This window comes from Acartia tonsa, chromosome 12 (assembly GCF_053477335.1).
Source record: "Acartia tonsa isolate MP-2025a chromosome 12, ASM5347733v1, whole genome shotgun sequence".
NCBI lineage: Eukaryota > Metazoa > Arthropoda > Copepoda > Calanoida > Acartiidae > Acartia > Acartia tonsa.
In genome coordinates this window covers 14,106,125-14,132,871 of record NC_137271.1, presented here as the reverse complement: position 1 = coordinate 14,132,871, position 26,747 = coordinate 14,106,125, and the positions used below count along the sequence as shown (strand labels likewise).

General features: G+C 35.0%; 4 protein-coding genes across 7 annotated transcripts in view; all 4 read left to right on the top strand.

The window, feature by feature from the left end:
* Positions 1–2,227: 2,227 nt before the first annotated feature.
* LOC145333870 (uncharacterized) lies at positions 2,228–5,793 on the top strand. The gene is made up of 2 exons (XM_080179130.1): positions 2,228–2,359; positions 5,473–5,793. Exons 1-2 carry the CDS (start codon positions 2,287–2,289, stop codon positions 5,787–5,789), a joined length of 390 nt encoding a protein of 129 aa, XP_080035256.1. The 5' UTR covers positions 2,228–2,286; the 3' UTR covers positions 5,790–5,793.
* Positions 5,794–6,054: 261 nt separating this feature from the next.
* On the top strand, positions 6,055–10,788 carry LOC145333182 (uncharacterized). The gene is made up of 8 exons (XM_080178332.1): positions 6,055–6,345; positions 7,871–7,916; positions 8,366–8,463; positions 8,933–9,066; positions 9,484–9,682; positions 10,060–10,113; positions 10,629–10,738; positions 10,780–10,788. The coding sequence occupies exons 2-8, from the start codon at positions 7,879–7,881 to the stop codon at positions 10,786–10,788; spliced, it is 642 nt and encodes a 213-aa protein (XP_080034458.1). The 5' UTR covers positions 6,055–6,345; positions 7,871–7,878.
* A 435-nt stretch (positions 10,789–11,223) lies between these two features.
* On the top strand, positions 11,224–18,182 carry LOC145333868 (uncharacterized). 2 transcript variants are annotated; one of them, XM_080179129.1, is made up of 11 exons: positions 11,224–11,321; positions 11,645–11,739; positions 12,449–12,515; positions 13,177–13,310; positions 13,479–13,547; positions 13,891–14,425; positions 14,735–14,804; positions 15,171–15,246; positions 15,723–15,824; positions 17,474–17,605; positions 18,033–18,182. In XM_080179129.1, the coding sequence occupies exons 1-11, from the start codon at positions 11,255–11,257 to the stop codon at positions 18,165–18,167; spliced, it is 1,482 nt and encodes a 493-aa protein (XP_080035255.1). In that variant the 5' UTR covers positions 11,224–11,254; the 3' UTR covers positions 18,168–18,182. The 2 variants fall into 2 exon arrangements, with proteins under 2 accessions (XP_080035255.1, XP_080035254.1); XM_080179128.1 differs by having other exon boundaries at positions 15,165–15,246.
* Positions 18,183–18,814: 632 nt separating this feature from the next.
* The window catches only part of LOC145333867 (uncharacterized), an 80,677-nt gene continuing 72,744 nt past the window's right edge, over positions 18,815–26,747 (top strand). For all 3 annotated transcript variants that reach the window (XM_080179127.1, XM_080179125.1, XM_080179126.1), the window contains exons 1-17: positions 18,815–19,097; positions 19,499–19,583; positions 19,887–19,994; positions 20,112–20,174; positions 20,671–20,827; positions 21,393–21,464; positions 21,935–22,034; positions 22,364–22,500; positions 22,905–23,011; positions 23,374–23,532; positions 23,991–24,058; positions 24,349–24,458; positions 24,932–25,078; positions 25,299–25,385; positions 25,556–25,684; positions 25,868–25,966; positions 26,237–26,302. In XM_080179127.1, coding sequence (XP_080035253.1) covers positions 18,830–19,097; positions 19,499–19,583; positions 19,887–19,994; positions 20,112–20,174; positions 20,671–20,827; positions 21,393–21,464; positions 21,935–22,034; positions 22,364–22,500; positions 22,905–23,011; positions 23,374–23,532; positions 23,991–24,058; positions 24,349–24,458; positions 24,932–25,078; positions 25,299–25,385; positions 25,556–25,684; positions 25,868–25,966; positions 26,237–26,302 — 1,962 coding nt within the window. In that variant the 5' untranslated portion in view covers positions 18,815–18,829. The remainder of the gene's footprint in view (positions 19,098–19,498; positions 19,584–19,886; positions 19,995–20,111; positions 20,175–20,670; positions 20,828–21,392; positions 21,465–21,934; positions 22,035–22,363; positions 22,501–22,904; positions 23,012–23,373; positions 23,533–23,990; positions 24,059–24,348; positions 24,459–24,931; positions 25,079–25,298; positions 25,386–25,555; positions 25,685–25,867; positions 25,967–26,236; positions 26,303–26,747) is intronic.

Genomic DNA, 26,747 nt, shown 5'->3' with positions numbered 1-26,747 from the left:
CGCCTCTCTTGTTGAAAAACTTTTTAAATAAAATTTAAAAATCTGAAAATATAATAAGATTAAAATTGATAAAACGATGAATTTTAGATAAAAACAAGGTAAAAATATAAAATTATAAGTTACAAATAACACGTTCATTGCAAAACATTAGAGAAAATTTCCATTCATTTCAATATACTTGAAATACCAATACATCTTATTCGTTTGCTGAGAAACTTTGGGTTCTTTTGTCATAGATTATACCCATATCCAATCTAAGTTACATTATTTAGTCTATGGAGCAACTTCTACGCGTGAATACCGCGTTCAATATTTTCTCATTTGGCGGGGTTCAGACACTTTTCACAACAAGTGGTCAAATTTTTCAAAATAAGTAAAAAAAGTTTCTTTTTCGCACATGACAGCTAGTTTTCCTGGCTTTTTGTCAAAAAATGAATATAGTTTTATAATTATCACCAATAATAATTTTTTGTAGTCATTTGTTATAAATAATATCCGAATTTTAATTTAAATTGAATACAACTTTTGTGATGTTTTGTAGTGTACTAGCAGCTCTAGGCACTTGAGGAGGGACTCGATCCCCCCGCCCCTTTAGTTTTACAATAAAAGTCCTAACCTTTTTTTTATTTGGTGGGGTTGTCATTCATATCTCTTGTGAGGGTGGTGGTTTCCTCCCCCAAAACAATCAAAAACATTACCCCCTGTGTACCTAATATGACAAGTTACACCGATTCGGAGTTTGAAGCGCTTTAGCATCCTATGTACGTTTTTCATAATTTCAGGTTCCCTCTAAGTGACTTTTCGAGCAAAAATATTTAGGGGGGGGGGGGGGGGGGCGAGGGTTGTAGTTAATGTCAGGTTTTTTTCTTTAAGCGAGTTAAGACTAAATAATTTTCAGGAGTTTTAGGGCACCATAGGTTAATTATGCCCTTTAGGGTTAAGTTCCCCCCCCCCAGGCCCCCCGCATGGGTACGTTTGGGAAAAAGAATTAAAATTTAACCTCCCCCTTTTTTTATATTTATTTATTTTTCAAATGGCGAGGTCAGTGCTCGTTATATAGGCACTTGGAGGATTGAAAGCATCTAATTCATATAATTTTGCCCTTTTATTCTCGAATAAACTAATAATCGAAGCTGTCTAAAAGAACGATACCCACAATAATTTCCCCCCTCATATTGGATGAACGAACTGAACAATTAATGAGGTCTATGTTAACGGTCTTAAAGGGAGTGTGAACGTAAAAATTTCTCATCTGATTATCAAATCTTAACATTTACTAAGCACATTTCACTACACTGATCAACCAAAAATGTCCTATTCACAAAAATATCCAGAAATAATGCCTTGATTTTATGGTATTTTGAGAGGGAAAAAGGAAAAAACAGGGAAAATCTGAACGTTTTTGTTTCTTATAATGTTTGTAGGGATATTTAACTTGTCATATATAGTTGAAACAATTTACTTACTGTTAAGGATTTATTTTATGCTATAAAATTGCCAATTCGTTTTTTTATAACGTAGTAATTAGGTAATAAAGACATATTTTAAATTCGTATTATTGACAAAAAAAATACCACACTGTCTACAAAGGGTTGAATCTCATAGGTTATATAAAATGATAATATCCTTTTTTATTGTGTTGAACAATAAATAACCCACTTTGGAGAATTAGTTTACACTTTTATCAGACTGTTTATAAAGAAATATTGCGTCTTTATTATTTACAAATTTGTAATTAAAGGTGGGCGAGAGATGGGCCATTTAAAGTTAATTGGATACTAATAAAAAACCTGTTTCTGGCTTTGTTATTGTATTTGGTTTTCAATAAAAAAATATTGCTTATTTTATCAATTTCTAAGTAACTATACATTGGATTAAAGCAAGGATTATGTTAAAAGTCAGCTTAACTGTTAGGAAAAATCTATAACTATGTGAAAAAGTTTAATTTTAGCTATAATGGGAGAAAAAAGCAATTTAATGCACATTTTATATAATACGGAAAATTTCTTCATTTCCCCGTACCTTATAAAAATCGTCGGAAAAAGCCGTTTTTTAAGCAAACAAAAGCGCGTTTTGCTCTATCTGTGAGATATTATGAATGAGGTAATGTTAAGATTTGATATTAAGATGAGAAAAATTTACGTTCACAGTCCCTTTAATTTTTGACCAATTTTGCCCTTCTCAATATATTCACGTAAATTCTATTATTCTACATCCATTATTTTTCAGAATTTTTATAACTTACTCTTGTAGGAAATATGGCATTTATTAGTTCAAGTTTTGATAATGAAAGATCTTTCCACTAAGAGAAGAGATTTATCTGAGAGTTTGGAGAGTCAGAGGAGAGGCCCAAGGAGAAGTAAGTATAATCTTGTTCACAATAACAATTGATGTCTAGCTACCTACTATCTATCTTTAGCTGCTTTGATATTGCTGACATTAACAGTACCCAAAGTAAATGATCTCTCCTTAACCATCAGGCTGAGGGACACACGTCTAACTATCTTTCTGGCTATCTGTGACTACCTTAACAAGGCTGGCAATATCAGTACCTATAGTATATAACCCAATAAGACTGAAGAAACACAATAACATTTGATGTCTACTATCGAGTTAAAATTGGTACTCAGAAGCTCGGGTACTGTATAAAAAAGAATATGTGTCCTTAGTTAGCACATTGGAAAATAATTACCTATGTTTTTTTTAGGGTTGGCAATCCGGATCCGGAATCCGCCCAATTTTTGGGCCAATTTTGGGATCCGGATCCGGAATCCGTTTTTTTATTAGCGAATTCCGGATACTTAATTGGTATGCTAAAATTAGCGTCTTGAGTTTTTTCTTTCAACTATCGCTTTTTGAAGGCAAAGATTATCATCAATACATATAAAATTTTTCAAAATCTGGTTCGATTCTCGGAAGTGAATTATAGAGAACACCAAGAACATTAATTTTAGGACATATGTAGCACTTAAGGGGGGGGTCCGTAATGACATCTATTCGTAAACCGTGAGCAAAATGGTCTAAATATTTAGCTAGACCCTTCAAACTTGGTATATAAGCCTAGTCCTATAGGTATTACATCTAAATGGCAAAAAAATCCAAAATTTTTTATTTTAAGGTTAGGTTAGGTAAGAAAAACCCTGCGGAAATGGGGTTTTTAGGCTTTTTATAGTCTATTTTGATGTGGAAACTTACCTTAAATTATTTTTTCTTAGGGTTTTAACTTAAATACACTGTGTCTATTCATATGGACATTACTTAAGATGATTCAGCAAGTCTTGGACCGACCCCAGGGGGCTAGGTGGGTGGCCCGCAGGGGTTAAGTGCATTTTTCCCAATATATATGTTGTGATACATCAAATTATAGGTTTTTTAGGTCAAGGAACTCAAATTCAGAGCTAAAATAAGCATTAGACTAATCTGAAGCTAGCCCCAGCAGGCTAGGTTGGTGGCCCGCAGGGGCTAAGTGCATTTTTTCCAATATATATCTTGTTATATATCAAAATATAGGTTTTTTAGGTCAAGAAACTCAAATTCTCAGCGAAATTAGCATTAGACTAACCTGAAGCTAACCCCCCCGGGCTAGGTTGGTTTTCTGCAGGCCTTAAGAGCATTTATCTAACCTAACCTAGAAACTTACTTATATTTTTACAGGTTTTTTTTCTTGAATAAACTGTGTCTATTAATGAGGACTTTATTTAAGATGATCCAGCAAGTCGGGGACTGACCCCAGCGGGCTAGGTGGGTGGCCAGCAGGGGTTAAGTGCATTTTTCCCGATATATATGTTGTGATACATCAAATTATAAGTTTTTTAGGTCAGTAACTCAAATTCAGAGCTAGAATTAGCATAAGATTAATCTGAAGCTAGCCCCAGCGGGCTAGGTCGGTGGCCCGCAGGGGTTAAATGCATTATTTTCCAATATATACCTTGTTATATATCAAAATATAGGTTTTTAAGGTCAAGAAACTCAAATTCAGAGCTAAAATTGGCATAAGACTTACCTGAAGCTACCCCCCGCGGGCTAGGTAGATTTTCCGCAGGGCTTATGTGCATTTTACCTAACCTAACCTAGAAGCTTACTTATTCTTTTGGTTTTTTCCTTGAATAAACAGTGTCTATTAATGAAGACATTATTTTAGATAATCCAGCAAGTTGGGGACCGACCCCAGTGGGCTAAGTGGGTGACCCGCTTTGAATTTGAGTTTCTTGACCTTAAAAACCTATATTTTGATATATAACAAGGTATATATTGGAAAATAATGCATTTAACCCCTGCGGGCCACCGACCTAGCCCTTCTGGGGCTAGCTTCAGATTAATCTTATGCTAATTCTAGCTCTGAATTTGAGTTACTGACCTAAAAAACTTATAATTTGATGTATCACAACATATATATCGGGAAAAATGCACTTAACCCCTGCGGGCCACCCACCTAGCCCGCTGGGGTCAGTCCCCGACTTGCTGGATCATCTTAAATAAAGTCCTCATTAATAGACACAGTTTATTCAAGAAAAAAAACCTGTAAAAATATAAGTAAGTTTCTAGGTTAGGTTAGATAAATGCTCTTAAGGCCTGCAGAAAACCAACCTAGCCCGGGGGGGTTAGCTTCAGGTTAGTCTAATGCTAATTTCGCTGAGAATTTGAGTTTCTTGACCTTAAAAACCTATATTTTGATATATAACAAGATATATATTGAAAAAAAATGCACTTAGCCCCTGCGGGCCACCAACCTAGCCTGCTGGGGCTAGCTTCAGATTAGTCTAATGCTTATTTTAGCTCTGAATTTGAGTTCCTTGACCTAAAAAACCTATAATTTGATGTATCACAACATATATATTGGGAAAAATGCACTTAACCCCTGCGGGCCACCCACCTAGCCCCCTGGGGTCGGTCCAAGACTTGCTGAATCATCTTAAGTAATGTCCATATGAATAGACACAGTGTATTTAAGTTAAAACCCTAAGAAAAAATAATTTAAGGTAAGTTTCCACATCAAAATAGACTATAAAAAGCCTAAAAACCCCATTTCCGCAGGGTTTTTCTTACCTAACCTAACCTTAAAATAAAAATTTTTGGATTTTTTTGCCATTTAGATGTAATACCTATAGGACTAGGCTTATATACCAAGTTTGAAGGGTCTAGCTAAATATTTAGACCATTTTGCTCACGGTTTACGAATAGATGTCATTACGGACCCCCCCCCCTTTTTTTAATTTTTAAAAAAAGCCTTTAAAAATACTGCTAGAATCCGGAATCCGTCAAAAATAAGAATCCGGAATCCGCCACTTTTTTTGACGGATTCTTTTAAGAATATGGAATCCGAATCCGGCCCAAAAATTCGACGGATTGCCATCACTAGTATTTTTAAATCTTGTTGTTTGACCTCTCTTACTTCATATTGTTCGATCGTACTTAGTTGGCCGTCTTTCTGTCAAAATCTGAATATCTCTAAAAATCTGTTGTATATTTCAGGGACTAGAAGCGGTTCTCCTACTTCCCACGACAACAAATCCTTTATTTCAACCTTTTCCGAAGATCACTTTCCCATCAAGAAAGTCGACGTTCGCATCAAACCTGTTCAAATCCCAAAAAGGATCTGGGATCTTCAGTTTAAAAGACTTTTTGCCTCTCCCACAAAGGAGGAAGGGTCTAGAGTCACAAGATTTTCAACCTGGACGCCAGCAGTTGAAGCTGGTATTTTGCCCAGTGTTGGTGAACAAATAACCTCTAGTTCTAGTGACCAAGAAGCTAGTGATTTAAGGGGCGTTTCATTTATATCTTCAAGATGATTTTTTTTGTAGAATAGAATTTATTCAGTGATGTATATTTTCCATAGTCTTCCCCCTCTCTTGTTGGTGGGAGGGAATATAAATAAGAAAATATTTCTTATTTTTACTTAGAGAACGAAATTGAGTGGGGGTGGGGGGGGGGGGAGACTCAAATTTAACTCGATTAGGAAATATACATATATACCTAATTGAAAGACTCAACTTAACATTATTCACTTGTCAAGTATACGTTTTATGATATAAATGAAACCATCTAAATATTATTATAGTCTTTCTGAATCAGAGACTAGGACCTTGGCATTGGGACTACGTCCTGTGAAAAGTAAACCGAACTACAGAGACACATCGGATCATCGTAGCAGTGATAGTGCTAGTAAGAGTGACAGACAATCTCCAAAGCACAGTTTAAAACGGTTGACTAGGTCCCTGGAAAAATCTTCAAACCGTGGACCAGATCGTTGCCGTCGAAAGAGTAATATTTTATCCCCCAGACCAAATGTATTTTTTGACAATGAAGCAAACAAAAATGTTGTAATCAAAGATTCATTTATAAAAGGTATGTGTATTTATATATTTTATTGGTGTTTAACGTCTTATGAAAAAAATACTAGGTACTACAAAAAAATGGGGTGAAATATTTGAAGAAAAATAAGCAAAAAGATACTTGTCCTCTGTCAAAAACAAGCCTTTAAAATTATGGGAAATTTAATTTTAACTCGAGGGGGAAATGAAATATTTTTTGGAGCTTGGAAATAAGGAATTTTGTGCAGAATATACAGTATGACCCTCGAAAAAGTATCTTTAAGGGTATACAGCCCTTATTTCTTAATCTATCATAAAAAATAGCATATGTCCTTGTTCTCTGTACATTTTCACACAAGCATTTATAAAAAAAATAATTTTACCTCCATTAACACTGGAGATTTTTAGAGCTAAAGTTTTGAAAAAGTGACTGAGCAAAAAGTAACTTTTAACATAAATTGACTTTTTTGGCAAAATTAAGATAGAAATCCTATTATTTTTGTTACTAGCAGAAACTTTATACAAAAATGAAACAAAAAATTTAGGTTTTAAGTTAAAAGTCTTTTTTTTTACACATATTTTTGAGTCTTTCTTGTGTAATCATATTTTGAAAAACTTAATTATGAGGCAAAATTGTTTTAGATTAAAAAACGAAATAAATCTTTATGAATATAGCAGGAATATTGTTTTTGTTTCATAATCATAACTTTAATAACAAAAAAGTTATAAGGAAAATAAAATTACATTATAATGATTTTTTAGTCTAAAAAGCTTAATTAATCCCCTATTAAGTGATTGAGATGTCAAAAAAGGGGGCGGAGCAACTGTCATAATTAATCCTTTTCTTAAATAAGGGTAAGTAAATAGCCTGAAATTTGCAAATAATCAATTAATTCAGTAGTATTTTATGCTTTTAAAAATTTATATTTTTTGGTGGAATAAAAAGAAATAATTAGTTACCATGTTTTTCTTTGTTTATCATTCTTCAGTTACCAGAAAGACATAATTTAACCATCCAAAAATAGTGGGAAACAAAAAAAAATTATTTTTCTCAGTCACTTTTTCAAAACTTTAGCTCTAAAAATCTCCGGTGTTAATGGAGGTAAAATAAAAAAATTTATATATGTTTGTGTGGAAATGTACAGAGAACAAGGACATATGCTATTTTTTGTGATACATTAAGAAATAAGGACTGTATACCCTTAAAGATACTTTTTCGAGGGTCATACTGTATACCCTGTTGATAAATGAATTAAACTTAAAACAAATATTGATTAATTGCGAAAATTGTATGGGAAAATTAAGGTATGATATTATTTCAATAAAGCTTTATAAAATATTTTTAAGGAAAGTAGGTATTCATGTATTTTAGCTTCTCCAACTTTTTGTTTAATTTAGGGAAAATAGACCTACCAAGGAATACTCTTGCAAAATTTCAGATTGAAATTCGAATTCTAAGCGTCATTTAATCATTGATTACGAGATGGTTGCATTACCCCCCCCCCCTATTTTCAAAATTGAAATAATTTTGTTAGTTTTAATCATTTTATTTTTTTTAGTGAGAAGGATGAGCTCAGAAGAGATTTCTGCTGCTGGTGAAAACAGGTACCTAGTAACCCTTCCTACCTTAAACAGTTTTCCAGTATGGCTTAGAACCGGTTCTGTAATGTCCACGTAAATATATCTATAATATGATGCGATAAATGTATAATTAAACATAAAATAGGGAAGAAAATGAAGGAACTTTTCAAAATTGTATTTTTATTATATAGAAAAGAACAATAATTTATAACGCATCGTATTGTAGACAGCGTTGCACAAAAAGTTAATAAAAATTGTGAGATTATTTCCAGTTGGGTTGGCTCTGGGCCAATAGAGCAGGGATTGATTTAGGATATTTTTATTATTCGTAAAAAATTCTCTATTATTACAAAGCATTATATTTCATTATGGCTCAAAATTGGCTCTAATCTAGAGGAAATTAAACAGATTCGAAGCCATACTGCATATAAAGTTATTCAATCTTAATATTAAATAAACTTTGTGTTCCTAAGACTCCCAACTGGGCTACGCAGCAAGCTGGTTGAAGATTTGAAACTGGCGGGAATAGAATCGGAAAATAGCAGTGAACCTTTGGATCAGAATCAACAGGGATGTTGCCAATTTTATAACTGACAATAGCAATAGTTAATGAACTAATGGGGGGGGGGGGGGGTGCATATTTTCCAATCAGATAAATTTTTTTCTCTCTCCGCCCCTATTTTTTCTCAAGTTTATTAAGTAAATATACAGGGAGGGACATTTAGCTGTTTATTACACTAGTCCCTAAAGTTTTATAATAGCGTGTTCTTATTCGTTGGCTTAATGACTTTGGTGATTTTTATTAAATTTTGATTGGTTGGTTCATGAAGCAGAGTGGTCAAACATTTCAACCATTAATTGTAATGTAATTCCCATGGTTAGGAAGTATTAGATACTATTATCAAAAAATATACAATACTATCTGATAATCAACTAGCTAATCAAATTCAAATATCCAAACAGATTAAATCTTGTTGGAACGTACTCCCATAAATCTATTCTAATATGAAGTCAGTTTAAAATTCATCCAATACAACAGGCTAAAGAGTCAGAAAAATCTGAATCCGCCGGCGAAGAAAAACAACCAGAAAAAGCTGTAAGGAACAAAGCTGATGAGATAGAAGAGATAACTATTAGTGACACCACTAGCGCTGAAAATACACCAAATACAGGAATGCATCTATTACAGCAGTCTACACGTTTCCTAAAACAAATAGGTGCTTTCTTACAAAGTGCCTGTCGAGCACTGTAAATAAGGCGAGGTGGTTTATTTCCATATTCCTAACTCCTGTAATGGTGCCCTAACCCTGCGTGGCTGTTAATCCATTATAACCTATACTAGTCTCATCTATGTAATAAACGAACATACGAAAAACTACTTCCCCTTCTTATTTTTAAAATTATTTTCAAAACAAGAGGGGGGTTATTTGTGCTCAACAAGGCATTTTGAGGGATAACGACAACTATTGATGTATGGTTTATGACACAAAACCTCATTGGTTAAATTCTATTAGTACCCAGTCAGATTATAAATAGGTATACAGTTTACGAAAATGAAAATTATATACCTAATAGATACAATTGATAAGGATCTGAAACGGCTAAAACCGAATTTTCAGCCCAGCTATCTTCCATCAAACTGCCACCTGGAATAACTGTCCTGAAAGCTGGAACCTCCAGCTCCAATGTCCAGAAGCCATCCCTGCCTGTCCTACCTGCTTCTACTATAACTATAACAAGTGTAAGCACTTGCGAAGGCACGAACGATACTGCTAAAAAATCGTTACAAGGTACTTATCATTAAAATTTAGGATAGTTAATATTTATAGCATCGTATTATAGCCAGCTTTCCACAGATATTAAGATTGAATTTATATTAAATTTCAAACCAGAACTTCAGGCCCTGGTTAACAAAACTGGTATATATTTATTTCATGTCTATATTTTAATATTCTTGGAAAAATGTCTGTAATACGATACTATGCATGATGTTTCAGTATGTTTGAGAACCGGTTCTAATCCAACGGATATGAATCGGTTTTGAAGCATAACTGGAAAAAAAATATGAAATAGTATATTAATAGAGTTAAGTTTTAAAGTTTCTTAAGAACACCTACCTATCTATACCAGTTGTAACTACTTAATTCTCAATTATGATTGTATTTAGGTAACAATATCAGTGTTTTGATGCCTGCCATGTCATCTACTACAATAAGTACAGGTCTTAGTTCTTTTATATATATATACAATGACGTCAGACTCAGCGCAATATTTTTTTTACCTTTTGCTTACCCATAACTAGGTATGACAGAATCTTACGATAAGGAGAATTTTTATGTGAAGATTCTCCTGAGCATAGCCAACTTTAACTTCTCGTTAGATTATATTCCATTCTGATAAATGAGACTTACTCGGTAGCTAAATGATGTAACTCTCTTTGTTTTTCTTGTATGTCTGTATTAAAAATTTTGTCCTGGAAGTGCCTATATAATATGATCTATAATTCCACCCCCCTCCCCCCTATCTTTAAATAAAATATAAACAAATTGGCCTTTTTTCTTCATACCGAACCCCTGCGAGGGGCCATAACCAAATCATGGAGGGCTAAAATGTACCTAATATGATCTAACTTCCCTAACCTAGCCTGGGGTCATAATTTACACTAGAATAAAAACTGACCCCCCCCCTGATCCCCCCTTTTATTTAAAATAATGCACTGTCATTTATTTTGTTCAGTTGACGGTCGTCCGGTACCTGCCTTAGTGACCAAGGCAATGATGAAGCAAGGGATAACCACAGTCTCTACACAGTCTTCACCTATGAGATCAAATACAGGGCTGTTTCATGTTTTTGTTCAATGTATTTTTAAAATTTTATCTAAACCTAGTTTTGTTAGGAGAAAAATCACCCAAAGAATACCTATATTTTTCATCTTTTTTACTGTTAAAATATTCAAAATTATGACAAATGTATTGTATTTCTCTACGTTAAAGTTAGTGTCATATTTGTCAAACAAGTAGAAAATGAGTATTTTAAGTCAATAAGTTAAAGCTTTACGTATGAAATATCCTTTCTAAACGTGGTACCTACTTACCTATGGTTCTAAATTATCTTCAAATTTAATGTTTTTCAATATTTTTAAACCACTCTGGGGAAAAAAATTTACTTCCATCCCCCCTTCCCCCCCAAATTTTGTTTACTTAAAAAGCTAAAATTGAAAGTGAAATTTATACTTACCCCTCCTCCCTCAAATTTCCCCCTTAAGGCCTCTAGGGGCACAACCGCTTATTTTAGATAAAAATTAAAATTACTACCTACTTAAAAAATCTTCGAAACATTATGGACTAACAGATTCGAACTGCATGGCGAGCCCTAATCACGTGATGTCTGATCATGCCTACGGAATTCCATCACCAAAACAACATGAGGGACAGAGATATAGTTTCTACTAGTTGCTTTCATTTGTAATTTCTAGGAAGTTAATACCCTGAATAGATATTAAAATTAAGTTTTGTAATGGGGTAGTTCCATGGATTTTTTTCAGCTGATTTGGTACAAGACTTGAAGATTGCATAAGGCGTATAAGAATCTGATTTTAAGACCTAAAGATTCAACTACAAGGTAGAAAATCAAGTTCAAAACGTTCATTGTTCATGTAACTACCTCTTGAAACTTTTTCCTGAACCTAAATTTGACCTTCGCGAATCGCCATTATTGATGTATAGACTCCATATCTTTGTGACTAACACAGGATGAAAAATCTGGAGGAACTCACCATGATCCAGGTTCTGCTCTGGCAGCCACATCTACCAGCAGCGGCAAGGTTATGGTCACCCGTACCCCACAGGTATCACCTTAAACTTAAAGTATAAAATTGGCATTTTCCCTTAAAGTGCCTATCAAGCACACAAAACCACGCCGAACCTTTGGGGGAGAAGGGGGGGGGGGTGCTAATCCTCCGGGGCTTATCTGTACCTAACGGAATTATTTTAAAAGTACGGGCGGGATCTGTGGTCGACAAAAAGGGTGGAAATCGCTTATTTATGAAACGAAATCATACCAAACACACTCCTTCACATCCCCGGGATTGCATTTCATTTTTTTTTTGCCTTGATTAGCATCTCTATCCAGGGTTTCGGATCCGGATCTGGATCCGGATCCGCAAGGATCCGTATATTTTCGAGTCCAAGGATCCGGATCCTTGGACTCAAAAAAATGCGGAAAAAATGGAAAAATCTACCTAAATTTATATAAAATCTCAGACATTCTCTTGATGAGAGCCAGTCTTTAAGGTTTAGGGTAAGACTTGAAAATTAAAAGTATTTTTGACTTCGAATTAAGAATAAATATTTTTTGAAAGGTTTGGTGATTTTTTTTTTTTATTGTCAAGGATCCGGAATCGGATCCGGATCCGGATCTGGATCCGCACTGACCAAATTTTGAGGATCCGGATCCGCAAAAAATCAATGCGGATCCGAAACCCTGTCTCTATCTTATAAATGTAAATACTACTTTATTATTGTCTTAATATCTTTCCATCTGTTGTATTTATTTAGGTGTACCCTAATATTAGAAATAGTGTTTACACGCCTGGTGCCATATCAGCTGATGATGAAAGTTCAGGTACAGACAGATTAGATAAACAGCTGGATAGACAGATAGATTAGATAAACAGCTGGATAGACAGACAGATTAGATAGACAGCTGGATAGACAGATAGATTAGATAAACAGCTGATTAGACAGATAGATTAGATAAACAGCTGGATAGACAGACAGATTAGATAGACAGCTGGATAGACAGATAGATTAGATAAACAGCTGATTAGACAGATAGATTAGATAGACAGCTGGATAGACAGACAGATTAGATAGACAGCTGGATAGACAGAAAGATTAGATAGACAGCTGGATAGACAGATAGATTATATAGACAGCTGGATAGACAGATAGATTAGATAAACAGCTGGATAGACAGATAGATTAAGTGTCATGTGAATATTCATCCCCCCTTTCAGCGAGGCTATCCAGTACCAAATAACTAACTTAACAAGTTAACATGACCTAGAATAATAATCAAACCATAAACTACCCCCTCTTCCCTTCTCTAAACATTGTTGTGCCATTTTAAAGAAAAAAAGATACCTAGTTTTCACTTCTTTTAACATTGTTTTCATTTTATTTTTTAAAGATAATGCGGTAAATAATATTCCATACAATAAGTAATTCTCTAGGTATAATTACACGTTGTAACAAAAAGGTTGCATTAATATTTTTTTCCACAGAAAATGAGGGAGAGGTGACCCAAGCTGGTAGCAGCTCGAAGCCCAGCGGGGGCAGCAGCCAAGTTGGCTCCGTGTGGAATAGCCTAAACTTCATACTGAGTGATAACTCCCCTGTCAGCAGCCAAAATTCACAGGTAGGGTTTTATTTAAGGTCGTGTCTCTACATTAAGAAGTTCGAAAAAACTGGTGGTAATTGGCTTTATACAAAATAATAAGTTTTGTTCCAAGATAATTTTAATTTAATAAGTGAACACTTTTTCAATTCGTTATTCTCCAATTAGTTTGAAATATTTTCAATTTAGAGCCAAGATGGTGGACCAAAGAGAAAATTGGAGAAAAAGAAGGTTCTCAGAAAAACTATGCATACAAAGGTACCTAAGGATTTTAACACAATCTCACATGTAATATCGGTTAAAACGGCGTTGCCAGGTAAAAAAGACCTAAATTCTAAAGATTTAATCTGACAAAACACTTAATCCTATAAAATACCTAACCCATCAAAACAAAGACCTAAAAGACATAACTTACAGCTTTCAAATCCATATAAAACTGTAAAAAAGTAGTCTTTCCCCATTCCTGACTCCCTAACCACAAAGGCCTTGTTTCTGAGGATGCTGGACTACCCAGTAACCAATAATGCGTGGAAAATGTCCCACTACTTTGACTTTTTTATGTAACTGAACAATTCTCATTATCATTCCATTTTGTTTCCAGGCGAAACATTTGGAGGCTGAAACTGGAACGGATACCGACGATCCAGAATTCTCTCCCCGCATATCTAACCGCATCGTTGAAACCTCCCGCCTCTCCCGCAAATCATCAGAGTCCAGATCACAACCAACGCGCAACTCACAGCCGGCCGCCAAAATGGCTAATAATGAAACCGGCCAGCTATCTGACAACACGGCTGTTGAAGCGTCGGATAACGCTGTTCAACACACAGAGACTGCTAAAGAAACACCGCCAAAGGCGGTGGCAGTTGGTCGTCGGTCAAGATTGTCCCGTAGAAAGACACCGTCTAAGACTAAACCATCACCGGCCACTACCCCAAGCAACCAACCAAAGATTTCACAATTCTTCGAGAAATCTCCCAGATCTCCAATGGAAAACAAGGACAATACAACATTGAAGCAAGCAGAAGCTGGTAAAGATAGTATGAAGGCACCTGTAACAGTTGACATAGCTGGGACTAGAAGTAAGCTAGAAGTTAGCACTTGTGGAACTAGTGAGGCCATGGAGATTGAAACAGGTATTTGTTGTTTTTATTAAAAGGCATTGAACTTCTTCCACAAATTCAAAATGTATGGCCCTGGCCTTGGGACCTTTATAACAATGGTCCTCAAATAGTGTGTCTGTGTTTTTTAGACACGGTTGTTTAAGTTTTGTATATCTTGGCCTATTTTCATTGGATTTTCAATTTTTATGGGCTCAAAACAATGGAAATAATTTCCAGTTATCCTATGCAGTAATTCAATGTTACTATCCCAAAAAAGAAGGACGAAATTTTGTATAGATTGGTCATTTTTTCATCAATTTTTATTGACACAAATTTTTCCAGGGAACAGTGAAGTAGAAGAAAAGTCAACTAGGCCAGTGAGAAAATCTACCAGGATTCAAGAAGTTCTAAGGTAAGCATTGTTCTTGAATTTTTTAATATAAATCAAGGCCTAAAACAATAATAAACTAAGGCAGGTACCGTCACTCAAACCTATTACTTGACCAGCCAAAAAATCCCCTTCTGCATGTATTTTAAATTTAATAAAAAATTATTTCTAACAACTGTGGGGCGTTCTAACCCATCCCTATCCCCACGGGTACTATCTCTTCCTGCGGGACTCTTCTAACTTAATTTTTAAACCTAACCAATATAAGAATAAAAACAGGATTTTTTACACGGTTCGTTTGTGGTCCAGATGCAAAATAAGTGAAATCGCCCTTTGTCATTTAAGATAATATAATCTTGTTATAAATGGTAAAATAAATTTCAATGCAAGTGATACTGAGACTTCAGTTTTGAATTTGACTGGTGGAATGTCCGACACTGATACCAGCAAGTTGGATACCTCACAGGTTTGTTAGTTGTAGCATAACTACTCTACAATCACAGTCATGTTGGCCTGTCCTAAATAAAACTTTTACATTTTTATGCTCTTTTGCTTTTCTTACTTTCTTTTTTTGTTTGTGCATGTGATTTATTTTTAATATAAAAAAAACGCTATAGAAGCACATTAGTTTATCAATCTGTATGTATATCCAATCTTATCGTATGTTCTTACAATAAATAGTATTTTTTTTTGGTCTGTAGCTTAAGATCTCGGGGAAATGCTTATCCAAAAAGAGTTGTACTTTTTATATTTTATGTTTATATTTATTATTAGCGGCTTGTTTCGCCAACAGCGGCCTCTAAGGGCACTTTCATTGAGGAAGGGTACGGGGGGGGGGGGGGTGGAGGAGTTAAAAATTTTTAACGAAAACAAATCTTTGGGGTATAGACATAAAGGAGAATATTCTGTTACTTTTATATCATAAGGATTAAAATGTTTTAGGAAAGTATAGAATCACCTGCAAGACCTCTGGGTCCTCCAGAGTATGAGCAAGGAGACCTGGTCTGGGTTAGGCTGGGTAACTATCCTTGGTGGCCTGCCATGGTAAGTTATATGTGAGTGTGTGTTTGTGTCTGTGTGTGTGTAGCTGTGTCCTCCAGAGTATGAGCAAGGAGACCTGGTCTGGGTTAGGCTAGGTAACTATCCTTGATGGCCTGCCATGGTAAGTTATATGTGAGTGTGTGTTTGTGTCTGTGTGTGTGTAGCTGTGTCCTCCAGTGTATGAGCAAGGAGACCTGGTCTGGGTTAGGCTGGGTAACTATCCTTGGTGGCCTGCCATGGTAAGTTATATGTGAGTTGAGTGTGTGTGTGTTTGTGTCTGTGTGTGTGTAGCTGTGTCCTCCAGAGTATAAGCAAGGAGACCTGGTCTAGGTTAGGCTAGGTAACTGTCCTTGGTGGCCTGCCATGGTAAGTTATCAGAGCCCAGATGTGAATATTCTGCACAAGATTATTTTTTTTCCCCTGCTGCAAAAAAAATATTTTATACTCCCCCCTAGTTTTTTTTTCCAAGTAGGGAGAAAAATGGAAAACTCACTGAAGGAGCTATGACAAAAGGCAAATGAAAAAATGAGACAATTAAGGCCAAATGATTTTAAGTGCTATTTTTCAAATGCTGTCACTGCTGGAAGGTGCTTAACAGCACTTGCTCTCGAGCATTCATAGAAACCTTTAAAGAGATTACCTATGTGTTAAAATAGTAGACTTTTTTTATTTATGTTCATGCTTTTCAGATTAAAGTTACTTATTAATATATATTAATATTTGTACTCTGAGCTTGATCTTTAAATCGTTTTTATGGTGCGCTGAATCGGGGCGATTCAGAGGTGAACCGTAGGTGCGCTGGTGGTAAGCCACAGCGCACCTAATTTTAAAAAGATTTTCAGCGCGGTGTTGTTAAATTGCTTGCGCACTCACTAAAATATCGATCCGCGCCAGTACAACTTTATTACTTAAGCAGTGTCAGTAAGGTATTTTATATAAAATGCCATGTCAGTATGGTATTTTATATAAAACATTAATATATAATTTATTTTAAAAATAACTATAAAAATGTTTTCATGATAATTTTGCAATCCTTATACTAACGTAACAGAATGTCTGTGTGTGTATCTGTGTGTCTGTACCGAAGGATCTCGCTAACCGCTGAACCGATCAGGTTCTCCGTAACAGGGTAGCTTCTCATAGGTTCCGGGAAGGTTTATAACTATTTTGGGGGAGGGTACCACCACCCTCCCAAGAGAAATCACAATAAAATCAAAAATATTAAATATTTCCGCTGCATAGTGTAGCTAGCATAGTCGCGCTACGTAGTCGCGCTGCGTAGACGCCTGAATTTAACAATTGAAACATAGACAAGTTATTTCTCAAATTAGATATTTAAAATTAAAAAAAAACATTTAAAGGCCACTAGAGGCCTCTAGGGGCGTAGCCGCTAGTAAAATATTAAAGTAATTAAAAAAAAATATTTATTTATTAAATAAATCACCCCGATTTGGTTCGGCAATGCCACTCAGTGAGTGGCATTGCCGCGTCGGTACCGCGCCACTGGGCGCGCCAAATCGCCCATGCAAATTCGATTTAAAGATTGGTATTTAATAATTTGATGGTGCGCTGAATGAATCGCCCCGGTTTAAATCACCTATAAACAATTTAAAGATCAAGCTCGGATTAATAATTGACACTAACTCAACTAGGTGTCTGGTGACCCTCTGGAACAATCCTACTGCAGGAAGAGCGCCCACTCAGACAAATGGGAATACCATGTGTCATTTTTGGGCGAGGCAAACAGGGCCTGGATTATACAACGTAAAGCTATTCCGTACCAGGTTAATATTTAGCTTTAATTCTGTTTGAGGCTGATTTGAAAATAGTAGGATGTATGTTTGTCTGTTTTTAGCTGTAGAACTCACCGCTGGACTGATATGGTTCTCCTTTATAGTGAAGCTTTATATAGGTCCAGAAAAGGTTTATAATTATTATTGGATGTGAGTTAGGTTCTTAAAAATGAACAAGTATCGCTCAAGCGTTCAGATCACAAAAATTATTTTTCTAAAAAATCCTCCAATTGACTTAAAATTGTCTAATTTGACGTTAGAAAACAAAAAAAATAGGCTGATATTACTAGCTTTCTTGGATGTTTATAAATGATCATAACAACGAGTTTTATGAGAATTAAAAAAAAGAAAAAGAATCTCCCTCCCTTTGTTAGGATCGTTAATTTTTCTTGAATTTTCACATTTCTTTGTATTTAAGGGCAAAGATAAGTTAATGGAAAAGAAACATGGTGATATATCAGCTGGAGCAAAGTCGAAATACATCAACGTAGCCTATGTTCCGAAACCTCAACATGTTGACAGGGAAAATCCTTTTCATAAATCCTTATACTAAAGTAACAGGATGTTTGTTTGTCTGTCTGTGTGTCTGTACCGAAGGATCTCGCTAACCTCTGAACCGATCGGGTTCTCCTTAACAGGGTAGATTCTCATGGTTTCTGGGAAGGTTTATATCTATTTTGGGGGAGGGTACGACCACCCTCCCAAGAGAAATTTAAAAAAAATCGAAAATTTTTAAAATATATGGGAGACTTCAACGTAACATAAAGAGAATTATCGTAAAATAAAGAAGTAATGTAGAGACTTTAACAAATAAAAACATCTAAAGTGCCACTAGAGGCCTCTAGGGGCGTTGCCGCTAGTTTGATTTTAAAGTAAAGAAATTACGCATTGTCATTAGTTTAACACAGGGATCTAAAGGGATAAGACAATAAACAACAATGGGTAGTACATCCACAATTTTGATAAACAAAATACTACTTCTGTATTTTGATTGTAAACTGTGAACACTGTCGCTTTAAAGCAACCAATCAAGATGCATGGAAAGTACCTAGATCTTTTGATCAAACGAATGAGAAAACATCTTTCTATAACTACATAAAGTTCAATGTCCCTTCCTTCCTGATAAGAACAAATTCTTTACTTTGGGTCGTTCTTGTTTTTAGATGAGTTTCAATTGTTAAATGTGACTTACTTAAAAAATAAAGGATTTTACCAATGTACAGGTGGCAGACAGGCATTTTAGCAGCTGACCAGCTGGCTAAACTGTCCAAAAAGGTCCGACTTCAAAGCATCATGGAGTTTAGCACTGCGTTACCTGCATCCAACATTTCATTCGGTAGTGAGGATTTAAAACACGCCAAAAGTCCAAGAACTGTCAGTCAATCCACCCCAAGTGACAAGGACCAAAGGAGGTGTAAGAAACGAGTGGCCCAAATTGAGGCAGTTATCAGCAAAGTTCCACAAAAGATTCTCTCTGCTGCAGGCACATATTATACATTTGTTAGTTCAACAGCTTCTCTATAATTTGACTATGTTCGAGTTTGTTATCTGTATAACCTATAGAGTCCAGACTTCCAGAGGACATGATACACCACGAGATCTTATTTTGGTTCAACTCTGAACTGAACCAAATCTTGTTAAATAAGCCCTTCCTTCATACAACTAACCCTTTCACTGCATGATCTTTGTCTGAAAGTCCTTGCTGTGCATAAGGTACACTTCTTTATGTTATAAAGCGTTTTTAAACTTTTACCAGTGGTTTCATTTTTTTGTATGGCCAGTAATCTTATATATATTTAAATTACATAGTTCCATAAAAAAAATGCGTTAAATTAGAAATAAGATTTTTAGAAAAATGCGTTAAATAAAATGTGCGAATAACAGGAACCAAACTAACAGCGTACAAACTGTACAAGATGTGTCTCAAAGTTTCCAAGGATCCCAAATACGAAGATGATGTCTACTGCAAGTAAGAAAATAATTTTGCTATTAATATTGTACTAATATTTATTATGCTGTAATGCTGGAACAACATGAAAACACTTAAGTCAACCAGGGGGGGGGGGGGTTAGAGATTAGACTGTAAATTCGTTGTATTATTCAATCTTGATTGGTTGGTTGAAACTAAAAATGTTCAAACTTTTTAAGCAACAATTTTAATCTAAAGGAGGGGTAATTTAAATTTACTGTGATTTGGGATGTACATCTATTTATCGTCCATCGTCGTATCCCTTTGGATCCTTGATAGACAAAACAACAATGATTTGTTAAGGAAAAGTTGGGAAGAGTTGCCTGGATATGAGAAGCACGTGTACAGCCAACATAAGAAGAAACTTTTAGAGGATCTTAGCTGTGCTGAATCAGATGATGGAGGAAACAGGTAAAAAAAGTTATGTATTAAATCGTATTATAGACAACTTTCCGCGGATATTAATTTGAAAAATTATGAAATTAAAGAGTAAAGATTAAAAGTAATAATATATTTAATGTTACTAAGGAGAAGTCAGGCTTCCAAACGACAACAAGAGCTTCAACAACAGAAGGAGGAAAAGGAAAGAAAGTAAGTTCATTTTGTTTCTGCAACATAATCTTTAATTTCATGTTACTTCTTTAGGAAAGAATAGTCTAGCCATATTTTTTAATCGGTCCCTAACCGTCTTACAAAGCCACAGATCCAGTTCAAGCTTACTTAAGCCGCTATATAATGAGAGCTTCTACTACTATTACCTTAACCTCATCAAATATGGCAGGTGTCTCAAATTAAGTCAAAATAATTGTCAAAGACGCTTGCTGCCTTTTTGTTGTCAAAAGTATAGAGTTTTCAAGGAAACTTGGCGGCCACTAGATATCAGCAAACTTCGAGTTAAAGAATATAATGAAGCTTTTAAAAAAGATGATTCCTAGTTTTGCATTATTTCTTGTACAACAATAAGTTATTTTTGTATAAACTAAGACTTTAGCTTCATACCAACCTAGCAACTAAGAAAATAAAGATTTTTTTTATTAAAATATTAAAACAAATGGTTTAGCTAAGATATTAAGATAATACTTTTCAGGGAAGCAGAAAAAGGACCTGGATGGTACTATGAGCTGGTTCCTGTAAAGAACAGTCCTAGGCCAGTGGAGGTTGCGGAAGAGCCAGTAGATTTACTGGGCTACAAGAAGTATGAGAGATGCTGCTCCAAGTGCGAGGGCGTCACTACAACAGAACAGGTGAAAAAAGGTTCAGCATGTGCGTTAGATCACGTCAAACTTAATTGGCGCATTTTTAAAATTAAAATCGTACCTAATACGAATTTGATTACATAATGAAATGATACATTTGCGTTTCTAGTATTTTCTAATTTTAATAGTTATTGGTACTACGTCAGACAGACAAACATTAGATGCGTCAAACGCTAGACAGACAAACAATAGATGCGTTAAACACTAGACTACGACAAACAGTAGAATTTTCAATTTCGCGACAAACAGTAAAATTTTTAAAGTGCGACAAACACTAGAAGCGACATACGCTAGAATTTAAACTTGAAAAAATATTCATAGATATTTTTTGTTAATTAATACCTACTAAATTTATATTACAATCAACGGAGGGATCTAAAGGGATAAGATAATGGATGAAAAATTGTATGTACATCCCCTATAGCGTATTTAGCGTATGTCGTGTCTAGGCTTTGTCTGTCTACTGGCTTTTAGAATAAAACCGAATTTGATTTTCAACTAAGTACAAAAAAAACATTCTTTTGTGTTAAACTGATTTTTAATTATAATTTAGGGTGAAGTTTTGAAGTGTCGTGGAGCATGTAGTTTATCCTATCATCCTTCCTGTCTACAGATTAATATAAAGGTATTTCTAGTATGGCTTCGAAACCGATTAATATCCGGAAGATCAGAACCGGTTATTAGCAATGCTGAAAAATCATGTATAGCCTCGTATTAGACACAACTTTCCATGAATCTTAAAATATAAATCATAAAAAATCAATACTAGTTTTGTTATCCTGAGCCTTCGGCCCATCGGGGCTAACAAAACAGATTTTAATTTTATAATTTTTCATTTTAACATACGCGGAAAGTTGTCTATAATACGAAAGTAAATAACTATTATATTAGCGTAGCTATCCTACATTATGTTTAGGTTAGGTAATATGTAGGTCTGCAATGCAAAAACATTTAAAATGATAGAAAATAGTACCTAGATACTAGCACATTTTGTCATTAAATTGGTTTCTCCATTAGCCGTTTACATTCTATTACATTTTATATTACACACAGACAAATCTGCTACTAATTCTAAATAACATAACATTAATTTAGAGTGGGCAGGAGGACAGTTTCAAATGCTTGGACTGTCAGGAAAACAGGATCCTGTGCTCTCTGTGTGGTCTACAGGAACCTCCAGTTAGTTCAGTTCCAGGTATTATTTTCAGTGAGATTATTAGCATTGAACATATGAAGGTTTAAAAAACAAATTTAACCCAATTTATTATTGAAATATGCCTACTCCTTGTGGAGTATCTTACCCTTCGTGGGTACCCATTATCTGATATTTATACCCTAACCTAACTAAAGTATTAAACAAACAAACAATTATAACCACCCCCTGCCCCATTATTTTTAATTTATTTCATGTTAAGGGAATTTTTAATGCCCTTATTTTAACATTTAAAAATATGAAATTTTTAAGAGTGATATAACTTTAGATTAACAGCATATTAGGATTATTTATAGATTGATTATTTTTAGCTTTAACGAACGAAGATGATTCACAAGCTGTTGTTGCCGCTACAAATTCTGATACGGTGTTGCGGCGGTGTAATAGCAGCGGCTGTGGACGATGGTTCCACCCCTCTTGTCTGACAGCTACACCCTTGTGGCCACAGGTAACTTGGATATTGGATTGTGTGTATAATGTATATTACACTGGTACCCAAAGTTTTATAGATAAACACGACATCTTATTCGTTTGCTCTAAAACTTGGATTTAGATTGGTTAGTTCCCTAACTAATGGTTTCCAAACTTTTTGACCAATAATTTAATAAATTAGAAAGGGGCAATATTGGGGACATATTTTTAAAATATCATAGTCATGTGATTTATGCAACTTTTTATGTTACTGTAAATGTATTACTTGTCTCCAAAATTTCAGTAATTGATTATATCAATATCTAGTCCCCTGGTTAAACTAGCCTATTGTTTTGTGATTTGCATAAACAAAATACCATATTCGAGCAACTTTTTAGTTTACTGTAAATGGGACTTGTATATGATTTTCTAAATGTTTAGGCTCGGGTAGGAAGCAGCCATTTGATATGTCCAGCGCACATGTGCCATACTTGTGCTTCTGATGATCCAAAGAATCCTATTATGAAGCACAAAGAGAAGCTTGTCAGGTGAAAATTTAACATATATGACGTTTATGGTCGTACAGATTTCCTGAAGCCCATTTTTTCTCGAATAAAAAAAGGTATACTCAAAATAATTTGGATGTTGTGATTTTAAATGCTACAGTGTTCTCACGTAGAGGTTTGGGATTCAACCACAGAATTTAAAGGAATATTTTTAGTTTAAAACTTCTGGTGACGGTTGATAACAACGTGGGCTAGGCATTTAAGGTATTTTAACGCCGTTTGGGAAGAAATCCGAACCCATTACTTTCAGAATAGAATGCTGGAGGATGATTTAAAAATCATTATACCAGTCTTTTAGATATCATAAAAAACATAAAGCCAGACTAACACCTAATCCTTGTTAGATGTATCCGATGTCCGACAGCGTACCACCACAATGACTACTGCATGACTGCGGGCACACTCATCATCACCAAGCATGACATCCTGTGCCCCAAGCACTACAGCCCCGCCAAGGGAAAGAAGAACCATCATGTGAATGCCAGCTGGTGCTTCATGTGTAGGTATGTATAATTATATGTTCCTTACTTCAATACTTGTGACTCTTGATGGTATATATTGCAAGTCATTTATGGGTATGAGAGGCAGTAAACTACACGTCTTTGGCGAAACCGTTTGGGAACTTATTAATTCTTGATTGGGCTGCACAAACTTTTAATGTCTAAACTTTTCCACAATAACCCACAGAAGCCGTAATTTTGTTTATCGTAATTAAGGGTTACTTCAAAGTATCGTCTATTGTCTTTTCCCCGAAACAACCTGTCCTAACTCTGCTCTGAATACTACAGATGTACTTATTTAATCAACTATTTAATAAGGCTAAATATAAATGAAATCCATTTTTAAAGTTTCTTGGAGGAATGAACAAATAAATCTCATTCTTTTTCTCCTTTCCCATTTGTGTGATCTTGATACCTAGTAAATAAACTATTTGAAAATATACATCTTTATTAATATGTAGTGAGGGTGGAAGTCTGATTTGTTGCGAGATTTGTCCTGCTGCCTTCCATTTGGAGTGCCTTAAACTAGGTAAATATTCTTAATTTTTTTTGGAGTTTTAGCCGATTTAGCATTGACCCCTCCCCCCAAAATTAATTTTATTTATAAAATGTGCTTCTTATTTGCATATAGGCTTTGTGGATCTTTGCAAAGGTTTCGTGACTCTTATATTTTCCATTTATTGTTTGTTTGACTTTCACGAGGCCTTTGATAATCAGTTGATGGTTCTTCTTGGTTATCTAAAACAAGAGAGCATTACTGATGAGCGCAAAATAAAGGGATGTCTATTAAATCTCATTTGAATATTTATTTTTGTTCAGAAACCCCGCCAGAAAAGTATTACTGTGATAACTGTGAGACTGGCCGTTTGCCACTCTATAATGAGATTGTTTGGGTCAAAATTGGAGCTTACCGCTGGTGGCCAACTAAGGTAAGATTATTATTTTATAATTTTGGCAAGATTAAATTCTGTTATAATAATATTGTCATATTACTGCTTTTTAAAATCTTCTCTGGATATGACATAACATCTGGCAAGTAGGAGAAATTGACTGTCAATTACACTGGTACCTAAAGTTTTATAATTTATATCCACCTGACGTTATCTTATTAATGGCATGGCTTTAGAACTTTAACGCTGAATTTTGATTGGTAGATTCCAAATTGATTTAGTCTAAAGTTCTTCCACCATAATTTGATCTACAGAGGGGTAAATTTGTATTTTATCACTGGGAATGTACCAGGGGCGTCCAATTTTTTATTTTTGGGGGGGGGGGGGGGGTAAAATTTTTTTAAGGAGGGGTAAAATGGCGCGAGTACTTTTATAGGGTGGTCGTTACTCAGTTCTACTTCGGTTCCAGAAACATAACCCATTCGTGTACGAATTATCTTCTTTTTATCCAGGTTGTACCTCCAGAGAAGCTGCCCAACAAGATCGAAGCAATTCCACATCAGGAGGGAGAATTTCCTGTTCAGTTTCTGGGCAGTGGAGAGTATTCTTGGATGAATCATGGTCGGGCATTCTTGTATGAAGAAGGGGATAGCGAAAAGGTATTTTCTTGGTCTTTCACTTAAAGTGCATAGCGAGCCCCACCCCCCCCCCCTCTTGATTTTGGAAATAAATTGAAAACAAGTAGGTTGTGGTTTTTTTTATTAGCCCTAGGGACCTCAAAAGTTTCACACGTTCTATAGGGTATCTTTGTCTGTATAAAAATCTTTTGCTCATTTAAACTAGGCATCAGTTTTCATAAAAAGCTAATCTTATGTTTAGGTACCTGCTCACAGTTCCAAGTCTATGGATGCGGTGTTCCGCAAGGGTCTCAAGGAGGCAGAAGAATTGTATCAAGCTTACACCAAGGCAGGGATAAGGGATATGTCAATGGGATGAAAACAAAACAACGTTTTTTATGTAAAAATCTTGTCATTAAAGAAAAACATTTTTGTGATTTTTTTCATGTATGTTAGTTCAGGTTGACTAAGATTGCAAGTTTTTTTATTATTTGCTTATCCCTTATCCCTGTTAACAAGGAAAAAGAGGCACGTGACGCGAAAAACGCGGGCAAACGCAGTTTTGTCGGCAATAAGCCGGCGCCATATGTGAAGCTAAAGACCAACAAGGTGTATGGCAACTGTCCCATTTATACAGTAGATCCTGAGGTATTGTTATTTAGTTTTAGAAGCTAAGCTTATTTTAATTAGGCGGTTTTTTGTCTGTATTTATGTATTTAGATACCAGTGTAAATCAAAATATGTATAAAGATAAAAGATTCTCATTACGATAAGAAGAGATTTTTTAAGTATCCTACGTAATACCACTTTGAACATAATAATTTTGTTAAGGATTTACACCCCTGTGATTGTGACCCTGCTAAGGCTGGTCCCTGTGGGGAGGATAGTAATTGTATCAACAGGATGCTAATGTTTGAATGCCATCCCCAGGTAAGATCACATTTTATATTTTAATCCAAACTTGCACTTACCTTAGCTTAAAAAAGGAATTTCTTTGGAATTATTTTAATCAGCATCTAGAAAAGCTTATGAGTTTAAGTTTTGACGCATAATATCTCATAATAACTCGAATTTTATATTTAGTTTTAAAATAGTTGTAATAAACTTTTGGAGAGTCATTTTTTCTAGGGGCAAAATCTCTTGGACGGGTGTAGGTATACTCTCCTCTAAATAGTGTTAACATTTATTTATTTCAAATAGGTTTGTAACTCTGGAGACAAATGTGAAAATATGAGATTTCAGAAACGACAATACCCTGATTTTAAGGTGAATTTTGAAACCTATAGATTTACAACTTATAGACAATAATTTCTCCAACTTAAAAAGAATTTCTAGTTAACGAACATATTTGTTTTGTAACTTGTCATTACGATACGATTCCCATACGAACGACGAACTTTTTCACAGTAAATTGGATATGTTTGTTTGTCCTACCAAGCAGTGGACTATCCCTAAACTGGCTATAGCAGCCTTGTTTATTGACGGATTTTAATGATTCAATGACACAAATTGCCCTTTCACAGAATTTGATATTCAGGAGAGCATTTGTTATAAAATATTTCATGTTATGATTGACTAGGTACAAAGGGGGGGGGGGGAGTTTGTACAGTTATAGGAAATGAAAATTCAGTACCAAATTTTGCTCTGGCCGTTTGGGCTTGTTTTTATAGTTATCAACCTAATTCTTTTTGTAAGCTCTCTTATATGATTG